This window comes from Miniopterus natalensis, chromosome 3 (genome assembly GCF_054644295.1).
Source record: "Miniopterus natalensis isolate mMinNat1 chromosome 3, mMinNat1.hap1, whole genome shotgun sequence".
Lineage (NCBI taxonomy): Eukaryota > Metazoa > Chordata > Mammalia > Chiroptera > Miniopteridae > Miniopterus > Miniopterus natalensis.
Window position 1 is genome coordinate 75731284 of NC_142083.1, and position 17060 is coordinate 75748343.

General features: G+C 48.3%; 1 protein-coding gene across 2 annotated transcripts in view; it reads left to right on the top strand.

The window, feature by feature from the left end:
- Nucleotides 1–17060, top strand: part of HIP1 (huntingtin interacting protein 1) — a 136678-nt gene that overhangs the window by 103403 nt on the left and 16215 nt on the right. For both annotated transcript variants that reach the window (XM_016199014.2, XM_087815592.1), the window contains exons 7-19: nt 264–325; nt 4646–4786; nt 7171–7228; nt 10159–10234; nt 10341–10481; nt 10771–10868; nt 11470–11542; nt 12172–12355; nt 12869–12957; nt 13353–13469; nt 14406–14507; nt 14771–14914; nt 15327–15462. In XM_016199014.2, coding sequence (XP_016054500.2) covers nt 264–325; nt 4646–4786; nt 7171–7228; nt 10159–10234; nt 10341–10481; nt 10771–10868; nt 11470–11542; nt 12172–12355; nt 12869–12957; nt 13353–13469; nt 14406–14507; nt 14771–14914; nt 15327–15462 — 1421 coding nt within the window. The remainder of the gene's footprint in view (nt 1–263; nt 326–4645; nt 4787–7170; nt 7229–10158; nt 10235–10340; nt 10482–10770; nt 10869–11469; nt 11543–12171; nt 12356–12868; nt 12958–13352; nt 13470–14405; nt 14508–14770; nt 14915–15326; nt 15463–17060) is intronic.

Genomic DNA, 17060 nt, shown 5'->3' on the forward strand with positions numbered 1-17060 from the left:
ACCTGCCCTCTCCCTTTGCCACTGTCTGTTGAATTTATCCCACTTGATCTTTAAATGGCCTTAATACCCACTTAGGTGGGAGCTAAGAATTGGAGCTTATGTGTGTGTGTGTGTGTGTGTGTGTGTGTGTGTGTGTGTGTGTGTGTGTCCATCCATGCACACATGCATTGGGGGCAGAAGTAGCAGCACAAAGTGTGGGGGAAGGGACAGGTGAAGTGCTGGCTTGGGCTGTGGGTATAAGCTCTCTTTCCTCTTGGGTCCAGTTTCCAGCTAACAGTGGAGATGTTCGACTACTTGGAGTGCGAACTTAACCTCTTCCAAACTGGTGAGTCTTTCCCTCCCATCTGGCCCAGGCTTTCATGGGAATTGCCTAATTCCCAGCCTTATTCCCTGCTTGGACCAGCCAGGCTCGTACCCCTCTCCCTACAAGCTGCACAGCACAGGGCCAGGAAAATGGGGACTGCAGGCTCTCCATCCCTCATGCAGAGGCTGAAGCTCTTGGGCATTTTCAGAATCATTGATTTCATATCTGAGCAGAATGACCACACTCCTCGGCCTACTGGCTTCATCCCTGAAGTCTAGGCCTCCAAGAGCCCAAAGACAAGTCTGATCTCTTTGACAGCCCATGGACTGTGGCCCTATCATTGGCTGGTCCTTCGGCCAACCCAATCTGCTACTCAGCCAGGCCAACACTCAGGCTGAATTTCCACAAGAAGGGGGCTGCTATCTGCTGTTTGGTCAGTAGCCAGCTTACCCAAGTCCACATGAGAAGTCTTGATTCCCTAGTAGGGGAGTACTTCCGGGCTCCCTCCTGCTGAGAGTTCTGGTGACTAGGCCATCAGCCCCTAAGACTTCCTGATAAGACTTGGGAGGGAAGCAGCTGGTTCCTTCGTCTCCTGTGTCCTCTCTTTCCCACACCTCCTTGTATGGCTCCCCCTTCTATCCCTGGGGAACGGAAGAGCAGTTTTCTAAGACTCAGGATGTTCTACGACAAGTGTCCAGCTCTGTGAAAGTGCATTTCAGACCACAGCTCTTTGTGTACAAGCTTGGCGACCTCAGCATTTGGGCATGTAGGGCCCACTCCTGGGGCTTTGATTCTCACTAAAGACAGAAACTCTCTCACCCTAAATTGCAACATTTTTCAGCATGTTCATCTGTGCAGCAAATACAACTGGCCGGTTAATTCCAGCTGTACTGGGCCTCTGACAGGGCAGCAAACTCTTTATTACTTTCACCAGTCAGTTCAGTGCAGGATGTGGTCAGGAACACCAGAAACAGTGGCAGACTATGGTTTGCGGGAGAAATAAGAAATCACTTGGCCTACTAGCAACCTATTTGAGCAGAGTCTTCTACAAAAGTCAGTAGAGAAGTAAAAATGAAGCAAAATTCATTTCCTGCTCTAAAGCATTGCCAGCAAGGTAGGAGAAATGGTATAGAGGCATTTTGTTTTGTTTTGATTTTAATGCATTAATAATATTTGCATAAACGTATACAAACAACTACACACTAACCTTTCAGTTATTTAGCTTTGGGCAGGAAGGATCTATGTAGATAAGTCAGAATTCATTGGCATTCAGCTTTAGAATGTGCTTAATTTGAATGCAGGTATGAGTGATATTCTAGGAATTGTCGTCCTTGGGAGAGTCAGTCTAGAAGTTGCCACTTAGCTGACTCCGCTCCCTTCCAGCAGCTCTGGCCTCCTTCTCAGAGTCTGCCTGCCAGTGCGGCAGTGGTTGGGGAAAACAAGGCACTATTTCAGCCTTTGAAGCTGTCCCTTCCAGCTGCTGACAGACTGTTGGAGTAAGAGTAAGCAAAGGTGTGATGACACCCGCCAGGATGTGAGGAGGCTGCGGGAATGAATTTGTGGTGCAGGCAAATGCCCCACGCCAGGTGGCCAGCTCACTCCCACCTCCCGTGATACCTGGCTCTGTTTTTATCTGCATTGTTCACTTGTATTATTACCACTAGATGCTGAGCTCCTCCTCAGAATCAGGAACCGTGCCCTACTCATCTCTGTTCTAGCCCAGTACCTGGTCTATAGCAAGCGCTCAACAGCAGAGTTCAAGGATGCTTGCCTTAGATGAGCAGCAGTGAAGAAACAGCAGGTGAACAGAGTTCAGAACATGGTGTCAGCATCCAGCTGAATGCTCTGGGCTTATTGGAGTGATTAGCTACTTAGAGTTTTCTAAAGGAGAGCTCCCTGAGCCTTGGCACAAACCTCGGTGGCAAATGTTGGTGGCTTTCTCGTCCCTGAAGGAGCCCTGATTTGGAATCAAGAGCCCTCTTCTACATGTCTCCCTGCCCCCGGTTATCTACTGTGTGATGCATTAGTGATGAGGGCTGGTGTTGAAAGAAGTCTCTCCAGCTTCTGAGTCCTGGTCTATGACTCCAAGTTTCCAGTTGGTACCCTCAGAAGGGTGCCACTGGGTTTCAGCTCTGGGAAACAGACCAATTACAATTAACATTTATTTTAAGCACTTGCAGTGGTTCTTACGCTATGGTCCCTGGACCAGCAGTGTCAGCATCACCTAAAAAACTTGTTAGAAAAGCAGACGCTCAGGTCCCAACCCAGACATAGTGAATCTGGGGCTGAGATCCAGGAATCGGTGTTTTAACAAGGCCCCCAGGTCTGCACTGTCCAATATGGCAGCCACTGGCCATGTGCGACTGTTTAAATTAGTTACAGTTAACATTAAAAAGTGAGGTCCTCAGTTGCACTAGCCATATTTCAGGCACTTAGTAGGCACATGTGGCTCGCATATTGGACATCATACATGGAACACTTCCATCACAGAATTCAACTGGACAGTGCTACTAGGTGATTTTGAAGCTTGCTAAAGTTTGAGAACCACTGAGCTAGAAAATACAGCTTTTAACTGGCTGCACAGTAGAATCACCTGGGGGGCTTTTGAAACCTACTGATGCTCCAGGCCAATTAAAACAGAATGGGGATGTGGGGGAGTTGCAGGCAGACATTAGTAGTTTTTAAATTTCTCCAGATCATTCTAATCAATCTCAAAGCCAAAGTTTAGAACCACTGCACAGTGCTACACACTTCCCACAATGTTTTCATTTAATCCTTACAAGGCCCTTATGAGGTATGTGCTATTAGAACCATCTGCATTTTACAGAAACTCATCTGGTGGCACAGAGAGGCTAAGTAACTTGGCCATGCTCACACTGCTCTAGATGTTACTGGATGCCAAGGGGCATTCCTGGAAAGCAGTATTAGGCCTGGAGATGGAGCAGTCTGTGATTCCCTGCCAGAGTGGAGCCTAAGGAAGCCAGTAGACTTGGGGATGGCCGCCTTGCAGGGACAGCTGCTTTTAATTTGTGTCAAGAAAAGCTGCCTTTTAATTAGAACCGTTTGGGAATTTTTTTTCAGCTGCCAGACTGAGCCAGTTAACAGGGATTAGTGCAGTCAGGGAGGGCCAAGCACAGCAGCTCTGGGTTTTCCTCCGGGGCAGTCCCACTCGCTGAGGGACTGCAGGGAATGTCTTTCGTTGCCAGCCATGTGTGGAGTTCTGGAGGTGGTGGGCAGCTGCTGCAGGCAGGAAATCAGCCCTAGCCACTGGTGTGCGCCGAGTCCACAGCCAGGCATCTGGTTGCGTGGTTTAGGAGCAAGGTGCAGAGGTTAATGTGCAGGGGTCTCAGGAGCACGCCACTGAGGGAGCAACTTGCTTCTGGAACTTGGGATTGTGGAGGGCAGTACTTCTGTTGGCCTGCTCCAAGGACCTCCATCAGCTTTTGACCCTGACGGTCATCCTCCCAGGCCCTGCCCTTGGTCCTTGCAGGCTCTCCAGTCATCCACGCAGAGCTCTGGCACATCCCCTCATTTGCCGCCCCAACAACCCTGTGCAAGCCACCAGGAATCCAAGGCTGACTTACTCCCTTCCTCGTGTTCTGATCAGTGTTTGATATTCCCCACGTATTAACTAACTGTTTCCACCACCAGACCGGGTGCTTCTCAGGGTCAGGGTTACCATCTGACTGTGTTCATGCATGAGAGGAAGGCCTGGATTGGCTATCTCAGCAGCCCCTTCAATCTTGAAAGTCCGATGTCCCATAGATCTGAGGGCTTCCCTTGAACAAGAGCTCTCTCCTCGTTACTATTAAATCAGAAACTGGAAAATGATGTGTTCGGTCTTTCTGATCAGCCTGGGAGCAGAGGCCACGAAGCTCCTCTAGGAGGGATTCTCCTTTAGGTGCTCCACCAGGCTATGGGTAAATCTCCTTTCTCAGCATCCACGGGGCTGTGCACAGAAGAGCAGAGTTCACCTATTCAAGACATGTGGAGCACCTTGGCCTGTAGGAGCACAGGCCTCTGGTCTAGCCATTGCTGGCCAACCCTGACCTAGCCACAGATCCCTGGGATGCTGTCTTTTAACTCTCCATCTCTCAGCAAAACCAGTCCTTGACTTTGTGACCCCTTCAAGTCAGCCATCAGTTTCCTCAGCTTTGTAACGGGTATCTTTAATTACCCCGTAGGAGTGGCGTAAGGTTTAATGAAATGCATTAAGTGCGATAGTGTATGCACAGAATGGGTCCTCAGTGTATGCGAGACCCCTCCCTGCCTTCTGCCCCTCTGAGAAGGTCACCTATAGTTTCCTAGCTCCACTGCCTCTCTCCTCCTTTTATCTTCTAGTGTTCAACTCCCTGGACATGTCCCGTTCTGTGTCAGTGACAACAGCCGGGCAGTGCCGCCTCGCCCCGCTGATCCAGGTCATATTGGACTGTAGTCACCTCTATGATTACACTGTCAAGCTTCTCTTCAAACTCCACTCCTGTGAGTATACCGGTGAGATCTTCTCTGAGCTTCTGGCTGGAGGAAGGATCTCAGCCTGAGGATGTCTCTGCAGAAATGCAGTTCCTCAGTGACCTGAGCTTTCAGCCTGTTCCAAACAGCCCTGAGGCTCCCAGCCAGCTTGAGAAGACCGGGGTGCGAGCTTTGGTGTACCCAGTGAAGCACCTGGCTTGCCATCGCGGCGTCTCAGGGTGGTCCTCTGCCCCTACCCCTAGCTTTACCTCATCTCCATCCATATGTGTCACGTATTCTGTGAACCACACAAATGATAAAGGATCTGGCCTCGACCCACAGCAGCAAAGACAGTGGTTTCCAAAGTGTTCAACACAATCTCTGTACAAATGGAATTTTGTAGAGAAATATAAAATACAAAACAGCTGCCCGAGTAAATGAAGGGTCAGGTCAACCCTGACCTAGCCACAGATCCCTGGGATGCTTTTGCAGAATCTATTTTGGCGATTACTGGTCCTATGGATGTTCTTATACTTTCGAGTGCTTCTTGTTTAAAACTGTGTGTGTGGGTCCTGCTCCTGCATGGTCTGCATTCATATGTCTGGTGGGTTCAGGGGTCTGCATTGTTAAACCATATCCCAGATGAATCATGTCGGTAGTGCCTGGGCCACATTCCAAGGTGGCCACTGTGAAGGGTGCACGCATGCAGAAGGTGTGGATGATGGAAAACCAAGAAAAATCAAGACATGAATGGATCCTAGCAAGGTTTATTTTAGAATTCTCAGGCAAGGGACACTCTGGAGCTGTGGTCACTGATGAGGAATGGATCTGGTTACTTAGGACAAGGGAGTCAGCATCACTCTGATGAATCCAGGAGGGTTTGGTGGAAGGGAGGTTGGAATTTGATGTTCAAAGGTTAGAATGGCTTTGGAGCAGGTGAACAGGTCTGAAGGGAGCAGAGGTTGTACTAAATTCCAAGAGAAGGCAGGCAGTTACTTAGAAGCTCTGAATACAGATGAACTTGTAATTGTTTATAAAATGCTATGGAACCCAGTTGCCCACTAGAATATCCCCACTTTCTTATAAAGTGGTAAGTTATCAGAAGAGACAGGTAATTAAGTATTTGGGTTTAAAGACAAAGCAACACACAAGACCCTCACTGATGGCCTGTGGGCAGAACTGTGTGGCCTGGGGAAAGAGTGGGACAGACACTCTATACAATATATACTTTTCTAAAAATTAAATTTTACTGTAGAATAGTTTAGATCTACAGAAAAGTTGCAGATAGTTCAGAGAGTCCCCATATACCCCCAACCCAGTTTCCTCTATTGTCAACGTCTTAGATTAGTATGATATATTTGTCATAACTAATGAACTGATATTGATACATTATTATTAACTGAAGTCCGTATTTCATTCAGGTTTCCATAGTTTTTACCTAAAGTCCTTTTTCAGCCCTAGGATCTCATTTAGGATACCACATTACAATCAGTTACATCTCCTTAGTCTCTTCTTGGCTGTGACAGTTACTTGGACTTTCCTTGTTTTTGATGACTTTGACAGTTTTGAGGAGTTCTGGTCAGATATCTTTATAGAATGGCCCTCAATTTGAGTATGTCTGATGCTTTTCTCGTGACTGGACTAGAGTTCTGGGAGACAGGTCACTGAGATAAAGTGCCATTTCCACTGCTGTATACTTTTGCTATTTTGAATGATCATACCTTGCACGTGTATTACCTCTTTATACCAAATGAATATATCACCTATTCAATAATATTTAAATTTTAAAATACAACAAAAAAATAAAAGGTTGTCTGAGTTGTGCTCTATAACTGAAATGCACAGAATCACACAATCTGTGAAATGAAAGGACCTTAGAGAGCCCACTCAGGAGGAGGCTCGCCCTACAGGGCTGCTGCTTGTCCCACATCACAGAGTTAGCAGGGCCAAGTGGGCACTGGACCTAATCCTCCAAGTCACAGTCCCATGGTCTTGCCTCTGACAGGCATCCTCTCGGGCAGGCTCTATGGGTTTCTTCCAGACTGTCTGCACTGGGCCTCACCCAGTGCACCCAGTGCAAACACCTCTGGGAAGAACCCTCATCCCCCTCCCTCTGGGGCCAGCTGTGGTCATTCTGCTGCTTGGCCAGGTCCCCACTGCTTCTTCTGTGGTCAGTCCACTGTGCGCAGCATGGCTCGCATTTCAAGAGCAAACAGAAGGAAAGATTTAGAGGATAAGCGCCCAGACTCCCTGCTGGTCCCGATGAGCCTCCTTGGATACCAGTCTTGGGGCGCTCTAGGCCAGGAATACCCACCTGCAGGGGTGGCCACAAGCCCCAGAACGGATGGTCCCCTGTGGCTTGACCTGCCCTCTGGTCCTCCTCTTCCCTCTGACTCTTTTCCAATTTCTCCCAGGTCTCCCAGCCGACACTCTGCAAGGCCACCGGGACCGTTTCATGGAGCAGTTCACAAAGTAAGTGGCTTAAGTGATAGAAATGAAGGCGAATCAGAAAAGTGCCATAAAAGCAATCCATGCACAAGCACTTGCTTTAAAATAATTGAAGGGTGAAGGTATTTGCACTTTAAAGCAATAACGTAAAGAGAAAGAACTAGGAGGCTGGCAAACCTTCCAGTGGCTGGGGAAGCTGTCGTTTCACTAGTAAATCCCGGAGAAGCACGCAGGAGGTGCTTTCATTCACCACCTGCGTCGTGCCCAGGGCTTCACCTTCACTTCTCTTTCTCCCTAAGCTCTTGTGGTCTTATACCAGGTACATGTTGGCAACTCCCAAATCTGTATGTCTAGCGAACCTTCCCTCTGAACTGCAGTCTCACAGACCCAATTGTCCATGTGACATCTCTACACCAAGCTTAACTCTCAAACTGAACTCTAGGTTTTCCTCCAGAAACATTTTTCTCCTAGTCTTTTCTATCTCTGTAAATACTGCCGCCGTCCATTTAGGCTGGAAATGTAGAACTCACCATTTTCCTCATCCCCCATATCCAATCCATTCGCAGGTTTAGTTGATACCCTACAAATACATCTTGGCTCTGGTCATATCTCCTCCCATCTCTTCGGCTGCCATGGTTGTCTGCCAGGACCTCCAATATTGACAGGATGCCCTAGGCTTCCACTCCGCCTGCCCGCCTGCAATCCTATGCTCACCCAGCAGTTAGAACATCCTTGTAAAAATGTAAATCCCTTGCTCAGAACCTTTCAGGGCTTCTGATTCACTGAGAATAAAAGCCAAGCTCTTCTTTACAAGACCCTGTATGATCTGGCCCCTGCCTGCTTCTCTGACCTTGTCTCTAGAGCTCAACATGTTTCAGCCACAAGGGGTCCTCCTCTGTCCAGTTTCTGGAACAGACTCAGGGCACTCCTCCCTCAGGGCCTTCATATTGCTGTTCCCTCTCCTGGGGACACTGTTCCCTCTCCTGGGGATTCTCTTCTCCCAGCCTGACCAGCTCCAGGTCATCTTTGGTCACCTACTCTCAGGCAATCTTTGGTCACCTTATTTGAATAGGTTTTCTTCCCCACACCCTGATCCTCCAACCTCACCTCACATAGCAACCTGTTTATTTCCTTCATTGTTCTTAGCACAACTTTATTTGTTTGACTGTCTTGTCTGTTATATCCCTAGCACCTGATACATAGCAATTAAGCATATAGTATTTAATAAATATTTGAATGAATTAATGAGCTAATAAGCCAACTATCTAGTCTAGGAGGAAGAGTAGGTAGTTGATTTATTAGCTCAAGAGGAAGAGCTTGTCTGAGAGGCTAATTATTCTTGTGCATTTGGAACAGAAAATTGGTGGCTGGTAAAAAGTATAGCTCATTTTTCAATTAAGTGTGCCCAAGAGGAGAAGGAATTGAATGGAGATAGGAGAACCGAGGGAGCCCAGGAGGGAATCAGCTTAGCAGGGTTTATTTTGACACTCCTGTTTTTCCTATTAATTTCTTCTTCCTTGACAACAGGAAAAGCATAGCTCCCAAATCCCAGCCTAGGCTTCTCCTGCTACTGGTTCCCCAGCAGCGATCAGAGGACAAGTTCAGGATTGTACTAACCTCCTGATTTTCTTGTCCCATTTGAAAAGGCTCATCTGTTTATTCTGTAACAAATGACTTACTAAACCCTAGGAGACAGGCCCTGGGGCTGATTTCCTGGAATGTTAAATTCCAGTAGCTTTTGAAAGTGGTAGAGCCTATTAATGTTGGCTCCATCCCAGGAGGGAGATGTGTGATCAGGTGATTTTTATTTCCTTTAATTTTTTCTAGCTTATGAAAACATCTCCCGTGACTTTCTTTTCTAAGGTGTCACTGTCTGCCCTCTAATTCTGGGAAAGCAGCAATGACATCACAGGGATAGCCCTAACTTGGGGTCTGAGGGCTGTCATGAGACCCTAGGGGTTTAGTCTATTGGGCTAAGCTGGAGAAAATTCTCTGTTGCAGAGAGCAGGTGCTGAGATTCATGACCCTCTTTCATCTCAGAAAATTTGTCTGGTGTTCTCAGTTTTCATGGCCTTTAATGTTTAGATTCAAAATAGAGACTTGAGGATGAAAAAAATTTGATTGCTTCATTCCCATATTCATCCAAGATGATACAGCATAACCAGTTTTTCTCCAGCGAATGCTTGGATAATTCCTCCATGCTTGGTACTGTGGTAAACCTAAATCAGCAGGGCCCAGTCTCTGCTCTCTAGAAGTTTATAGCTTAATTGGGGAGATAACAAATAGCTCTAACATAAGGGGACTTAATTAAAAAGAGATCTTACCTTGCCCTGGCCGGTGTGGCTCAGTCGGTTGGGCGTTTCCGGCATACCAAAAGGTTGCTGGTTCGATTCCCAGTCAGGGCATAAGCCCAAGGTTCGGGCTCAGTCCCCAGTAAGGGGCATGCAGGAGGCAGCCAAGCGATGTCTAGAGAAACATCAGTGTTTCTTTCTCCCTCTCCCTTCCTCTCTCTCTAAAAATAAACTATTCTTAAAAAGAAAAAAGAGATCTACCTTAGTCATTAAGTTTCCTTCCCTTTTCCTGTGGTTAGTTGGTTTATCCTGAGAAAGTATAGTTAATGTTACTCTAAGCCAAACATTCCTAGGAAGATACACCTGCCAAGCAGCAGCGTATATTCTACAGTGGTACAGAAATTAGTTTGGGGCTGTGTACTCTTGTAAAGGATTTTGTAGTTTGAGGTACTCTTTCCTCACCACCAGATAAGTGAGGACTGGCTATAAATACTCTTTCTCTGTAGCATCATAATTGAATCCTTGCACCGTGGAGGCCATCTCCTTGACAGCCTGTGCCTTTGGCCTGGCCAGGCACAGGAGGAAAGCTGGGAGGTTGCGCTGTCCCCTCCTCCCCGGGGCTGGTGAAGACCCCAGCCCCCTCGGGCCCTTCTCCATCCCTAGGTTGAAAGATCTGTTCTACCGCTCCAGCAACCTTCAGTACTTTAAGCGGCTCATTCAGATCCCTCAGCTGCCTGAGGTAAGTACCCAGACATACCCTGGGAGCTGCCGAATCCAGGGTACTCTTTTAGAGGCTGGCAGGCCTGATGAGTGACAAAGGTTGAGGATGTATCTTCCCTCTTCAGAACCCACCCAACTTCCTACGAGCCTCTGCCCTGTCAGAACACATCAGCCCTGTGGTGGTAATCCCAGCGGAGGCCTCGTCCCCTGACAGCGAGCCAGTCTTGGAGAAGGATGACCTCATGGACATGGATGCCTCCCAGCAGGTGAGGACCATTTAAGAGAAAAACTTGGCTCTTCCCATTGACCCCCAAGTGCAGGGGAGAGGATGGGAAGGGCTCTGGCCAAACCACATTGGCTCTAACCAGGGTCAGCTGCCTTCTATCCCAGGCTCTAACCCAGACTGAGCACCCTGCCCTGTGGTTCCCTAGAAGGGACCATAAATAGATTTGAACCAAATTAAGAAAGGGCCCATTCTTATGTGTCATTCATTTGACCCCCCACCCAGAATTCTCTGGATCTCTAACTGTTTTCAATCCCTTTTGGCCACTGCAGAGTTTATTTGACAACAAGTTTGATGACATCTTTGGCAGCTCATTCAGCAGTGACCCCTTCAATTTCAACAATCAGAACGGTGTGAACAAGGATGAGAAGTGAGTCAAAGCGGGGTTAATGTAGATGGAGCAGAAACTAAGTTAAGCCGTGATCTGACTCGCCACATCTAACCAAAGAGGAAGTCTTTTTTTTTAAATATGTTTTTATTAATTTTAGAGTGAGGAAGAGAGAGGGCAAGAGAGAGAGAAACACCAAGGTGAGAGAGAAACATCAATTGGTTGCCCCCTGTATGCACCCCAACCAGGGACCAAACCTGCATCCTGGTCATGTGCCCTGACTGGGAATTGAACCAGTGACCTTTTGTTGCACAGGACAATGCTCACGCTGAGCCACATCAGCCAGGGCCAAAGAGGAATCCTTAATGATGCTTGGGCTTCTTAGAGAAATGTCTTGACCTTCAAATATTGGCTCTTTAATCCCAAAGGAAAATCAAACGGTGCTGAAATAAAAGTGGACCTGTGGGCTTTATGTTAGTATCTGATTACACTGACAGTCTTAGAGTAAAATTTATGCAATTTCAAAAAATTGTCCCCAGATTAACACCAGCTTTCAACTTCCTCCCCTGGTCTCCCAGCTTGCATTTAAAAGGAGAGGGATAGAAGCACAGTAGAAGCAAACTTGCTCTCCTTTTGTTCCCAGGGACCACTTAATTGATCAATTGTACCAAGAGATCAGTGTGCTGAAGGCACAGCTGGAAAACATGAAGACTGAGGTATGAGTGGGCTCTCATCTGCTTCTGGGCTTCACCATTGCAGGACAGATTTTAATATTAAATTTAGTTCACACAGATACTTGTTGGACCACATCTTAAGGGGGATTAATTAATAGAAATGCCAAAGCCAGAGGACCTAGTCTTTCCATGGTCTCAATTGCAATGCATCTCTATTGTACTTGCTTTGAGAATGGCATTGAAGCCAAGCTCCAGTGTCCCTCGGAGATAACCATGATCACCAAAGGGCTATGAAGCTGTGGTGAGAAAGACCTGTTCTCAAACGGTGATAAGAAGGTTTGATTTCCAATTCTGATGCCTGCTCCTCAGACGCAGAGCTGGTCAGAGGCTTTACTCACTGGGCAGGCGAACATTATCTCCTTCCTGGTTCCAGCTCATTCATCGCTGCTCCCAGGCCACTCTAACAGGACCAGAATACCCCCCGCTGTCATAGCCTGTTGTTGCTGATCGGAAGGCTCAGCTCTCATGAGGCCTTGGGAATGAGTTTGTTAGGAAAACCTAGGCGTTTATTTGGTCAGTGCTGTAGGCATGGGAGTACCTGGTTCTCTGTCCAGCACACGGGACCCAGAGCAGTGCTGCGACCAGACACGTTACCTAAGCCCCTCCCGCAGAGCCAGCGGGCTGTGCTGCAGCTGAAGGGCCGCATCAGCGAGCTGGAGGCCGAGCTGGCCGAGCAGCAGCACCTGCGGCAGCAGGCGGCCGATGACAGCGAGTTCCTGCGGGCCGAGCTGGACGAGCTCAAGAAGAAGCGAGAAGACACGGAGAAGGCACAACGGAGCCTGACGGAGATAGAAAGTGAGAGGCTGATGAGGGTGGGAGTGTGTGTGTGGGTCAGGGAGATCGGGATTAAAGAGGAGGCTGGGTGGCAGAGCCGTCCCCCCCCAAGGCTTGCATATGCCGCCTCTTGCCACCAGTCAGAGGGCAGCTGAGAATCCAGCAGGTGGAGCACCTGTGTGAGGCGCTGTTGAGAACACAGCGATGGGGACTGCAGAAGTGACGGGGGTGCCTGCCCTGAAAGCGTGGATCTCCAAAGGAGAGAGAGCCCAAGAAATAACTTGACTCAACACCAAAAACACTGATAAAGGAAATGCATGTGTGTAAATGCCCAGGAGGCATGAGTTGGTGATTTGAGTCAGGTGAATTATTTTTTAAAGACTTGCCCAAGGAGTTTGAGTAGGATTTTTGAGGGAGAAGAGGTATATGCATTTGTGAAAAGAAAGGAGGGTCTTCTGGGGACTCAGGCTTATTGGAAAGCAGGTGGAGAGTCCTAGCCAGGTGGACTCCAAACCTTGGTCCTTGACCACACAGGGAAAGCCCAGGCCAATGAGCAGCGGTACAGCAAGCTGAAGGAGAAGTACAGTGAGCTGGTGCAGAACCACGCTGACCTGCTGCGGAAGGTAGGACCCTCACCGCCCTTTCACCGTGCGCAGGCCCCACACCCAGGGGAGAGAGCAGCTTGAGCCTCATAGCTTCTCCAGGTCCAGTGTCCCCACCAGTCTCTAGTGGGTCAGCACCATTTCTTGGGAACCTCAGCTTTTCAGGCTCACTCACGTCCCATATCTCGAGCTCCAGCTTAGCTGCTAGCCCCACTTACATTATCCTCCATCTTTAGTATTTCTTTAAATATTTAAGAGTTGATATCTGCAGATGACACCTTTCTTCTTGCTGCCCTCTGGGATTTCTGTGTCCAACTCTAGGGCATGCACGGTCTGAATGCTGTCATTAGTTCTAGAAGGAACATGTCCTTTAAGCCTGAGATGAGCCACTTCAAGACAGTGTTCTTTCTTTACAGAATGCAGAGGTGACCAAGCAGGTGTCTGTGGCCAGACAAGCCCAGGTGGATTTGGAACGAGAGAAAAAAGAGCTAGAGGATTCCTTCCAGCGCATAAGTGAGCAGGCCCAGCGGAAGGTGAGTGGGAGGGAGACGTATGTGGGAAATGAGGGAGGGGTCCATCCAAGTTGGAGGTGGGCCTTGATCAAAAAACCTTGTCTTCCTTTGCTCCATGGGCAGCAAGGTCTGTGGGTTGGAGCCCTGCGAGGGTGCTAGGAGAGGCTGTGTAAAATAGATCATGGTAACCGACGCACAGGTGGTTAGAAGTGATGAAGGGGCCCAAGTTGAGTGAGGTTCATCAGCAAAGGCTTTCCTGGGGCGAGTCCTAAGGAGAGTTGGAATTAAAAGCACATGGATAAGAGAGAGGAACGAGCATTTACAAGGAGGTGCAGCCACAGGAACACCCATGAGTCGGGGGGGATTGGCAGGCAGGTCCGTTCAGAGTAAGCGACCTTGGGTGGATAAAACTGAGTGCCTTACACTTTGAGTAGTGGCTTTTACACTTTCTGAGAGTAAAAAAATACATCTCTCTAATGGAAATAAATTTTGCAAAGCCATACTATGTGAATGCATTTGGATATTTTGGTTTGCTGTTTCTTTTTGTTTCTTTTTCTTTTTTTTTAATGTTGAATTTTACTAACGGGTCACAACCTGCTCTTTGAAAAACACTCAGAAATCAAAGAAGGGGAATCATTTCCAGATGGCAAGATTCAGCAATGTACCAGTGTTGGGATGCCAGAATTAAAGATCCAATTCTACTTTAATGGGTGTTATGGACTTTAGCATGGCACTCAGAAAATGTCCCTAAAAGTACCCCTTTGACATTCTACTTGCTCAGAAGAAAACATTTTGGTACACTCAGTTCTCACCTCCCCCCCCCCCCTTTTGGTGGAGATAAAACTTGCATACAAAAAAGTACACAAATCTCATTTGTAGCTCAGGGATTTTTTACATGTGTTTATCCCTTGTAACCACCACCCAGATCAGGGTGCTCCTGTTTTTCTCCTCTTTTAGACTCAGGAACAGACAGAAGTATTAGAGAATTTGAAGCAAGAACTTGCCACTAGCAAACAGGAACTCCGGATTGTCCAAGGCAGCCTGGAAACAGCCGCCCAGGTGAGCGCCACCTTCTTTATTCGCCTTCCTTATCCTTTCCTCCTCTGGCTTTCATATTGCTGTCACCGTGCCCCTGTCACCATCCAGCGTATGGCCAACCCGATCCCGTCTGGGATCAGTGTGTACTCGGGGGAATGAAAGTGGCAGGTTAAAGAGATGTCACCCTCTGTTTCTTGTGGCCTAGTGGTGGGTTTGGACTTCTGGGGAGGGGACAGTTTAATTCCTCCCAGCAACTCCCTCTTCCCACACGTTCGCCATTGCAGTCAGAAGAAAAATGGGCGACCCAGATTGCTGAGCTAGAGAAGGAGCGGGGCAGCTTGGTGAATGCTGTGGCTCGTCGAGAAGAGGAATTCTCGACTCTTCAGGCACAGCTGGAACACACCCAGCTCAAACTGTCCAGCACACAGGCAAGTAGCAGACACCCTCAGGCTGACCGAGTTCGACCTCACATGCCTGGGCCTCAGTGGTGTATTCAGGAAGGCTGGGGGCTGTGAAAGGGGTTTGGGGCCTCCAGCCTGATTGTGAAGGCATCTGTAGGAATAGCCCCCAATGCCAACATGCTCTGAGTCATCCACAGAACAGATGAGGGAAAGCAAAGCTTTTTTGTATTAAAAGGGGATTCATTTAGCGTTCTCTCCTGAAGATTGGAGAATGGGTCGCAGTAGCCCATCCTCATAGCCTCCTATGCTCTATGGCACACACCTTGGACAAAGCAACAACTTGAGCTAAGATGTCAGGAATCCCAGCTGTGTCACAGCTGGATGCTGCTCAAAGGCTCTTATGGGGTCTGTGACTCTCACCTCCCTGGACCATTTCTAGGAATCTATGTCCCAGCTTGCAAAGGACCAACGAAAATTGCTGCTGGCAGAATCAAGGAAGGCTGCGGAGCAGGTGATACAAGAGGCCCTGAGGCAGCTTGAGGAGCCCGCTCTCATCAGCTGTGCTGGATCTGCAGGTACTGTTCCCCAGTTGCAGGTGCCCAATCCTGTTGGCATTAAATCACATGTGGCAGTGAACTCGGGTCCTCAGCCCAGCTGCACATCAGAATTGCCTGGGGATGCCTGGGCCCCAATCCCAAGATCAGTTCAATAGTAAGCTCTTTGGCATAGGGCCTAGGCAGTATTTTCTAAAGCCCCCACCTGTGATAAATACTGCTTACATCATGGATCACACTGATGAAATACCTACTAGGAGCTGAGCCTTGATAACAATTCTAAAGGCCAGTAGGAGGAGGAGCAGACAGTCCTGTGTCTAAGGAGAAAAATGTGCTCTGAATCAAGGGATGGTTTGCTCATGAGCTCAGGTCAACACAGGGAGGCGTCAAAGCGTGGAGGGGCAGAAATGATAAAAATCCTCACCTAGTCATAGGTGTGAACAGGCGCCCACTTAGCACGTACCAGAGTCCTGAGAGAATGCGGTTTGAGTCAGAGAAGCCCTCTGGGTGAGAGGAGAGAGTCTGTGCACAGTAGGTGGGAGAGCACCTGGGCTCATGGGATTTGTGAAGTCATAGGAATGAGCAGATCTCATTACAGCTCATTCTCAAGCAGAGACGACATGTTGGCAAAGTAATGAGAGCTTCCACTGAAGCACAAGGCAGATGGGAAGAACAGCTGACAGCTGATTTTTATTATCAAGTAGAAAGGTCTCGATGTGGTGAAGTATACAGCAGGACCACTATATCTTATTCAACAGAGACCCATCTGTAAGGAGACACAACAGTTACAAACGAAGGAGCACACCGAGTGCCTAATGTGTTGAGGGAATGCCAGGAACTGGGGCCACTGTGGGCAGATTCGGAGAAGAGAGGCTATGAGCTAGCTTTCGAAGGAAGAGGAGAGACATGAACCTTGGGGAGGAAGAGAAGTGGGGTAGAATAATCAGAACAGCTGACATTTCCTGAGTGCTTTCTGTGTGCCCGGCACTATTCTAAGCGCCTTACATACCTTGGCGCAGCGAATCCTCACAGTGATGCCAGAGGCAGTACTATTATTCCTGTTTTCAGATGAGGAAGCTGGCACAGGCGGCAAGAGATCACAGCCCAGTGGTGAGCCAGGAGCCACACCCAGGCCGTGTGACCAAAGAGCCCATACTGTAACTCCTGTGTGATGCAGCCTCCACGGACCTGTGCACAGACACACAGGATCTTCCATTGTGTGCATAGCACGAGCATAGATTAGCCTATGACTGTTGTGTGCAGAGCACGAGCATAGATTAGCCTAATGGGAGCCAAGGGTTGGCTCGAGGTTAATGAGAGTCCAAGGACCTTGAAAGACTGAACAGGAAAGCCTAGATTTGATACAGTGGGCAGTGATGAGAAATGAGACTAGAATCTAGGCTGACAATGTGGTAGCCCTGGTTCTTGGCTAAAGACCAGATAGGCTTTTGAAGCTACAATAAGAGAACCACGTGCCAGTGTAACCAGTGAGCTTTTCCTCCCTTCCCCCTTTTTAGGGCAGCTCCTGTAGGGCTGGGGCCCCTCACTAGGTAGGCTCATCCATCAAGTGACTTAACTAACAGGGATGAAGCAAGCTACAACTCTGGCTTTGACTTTGC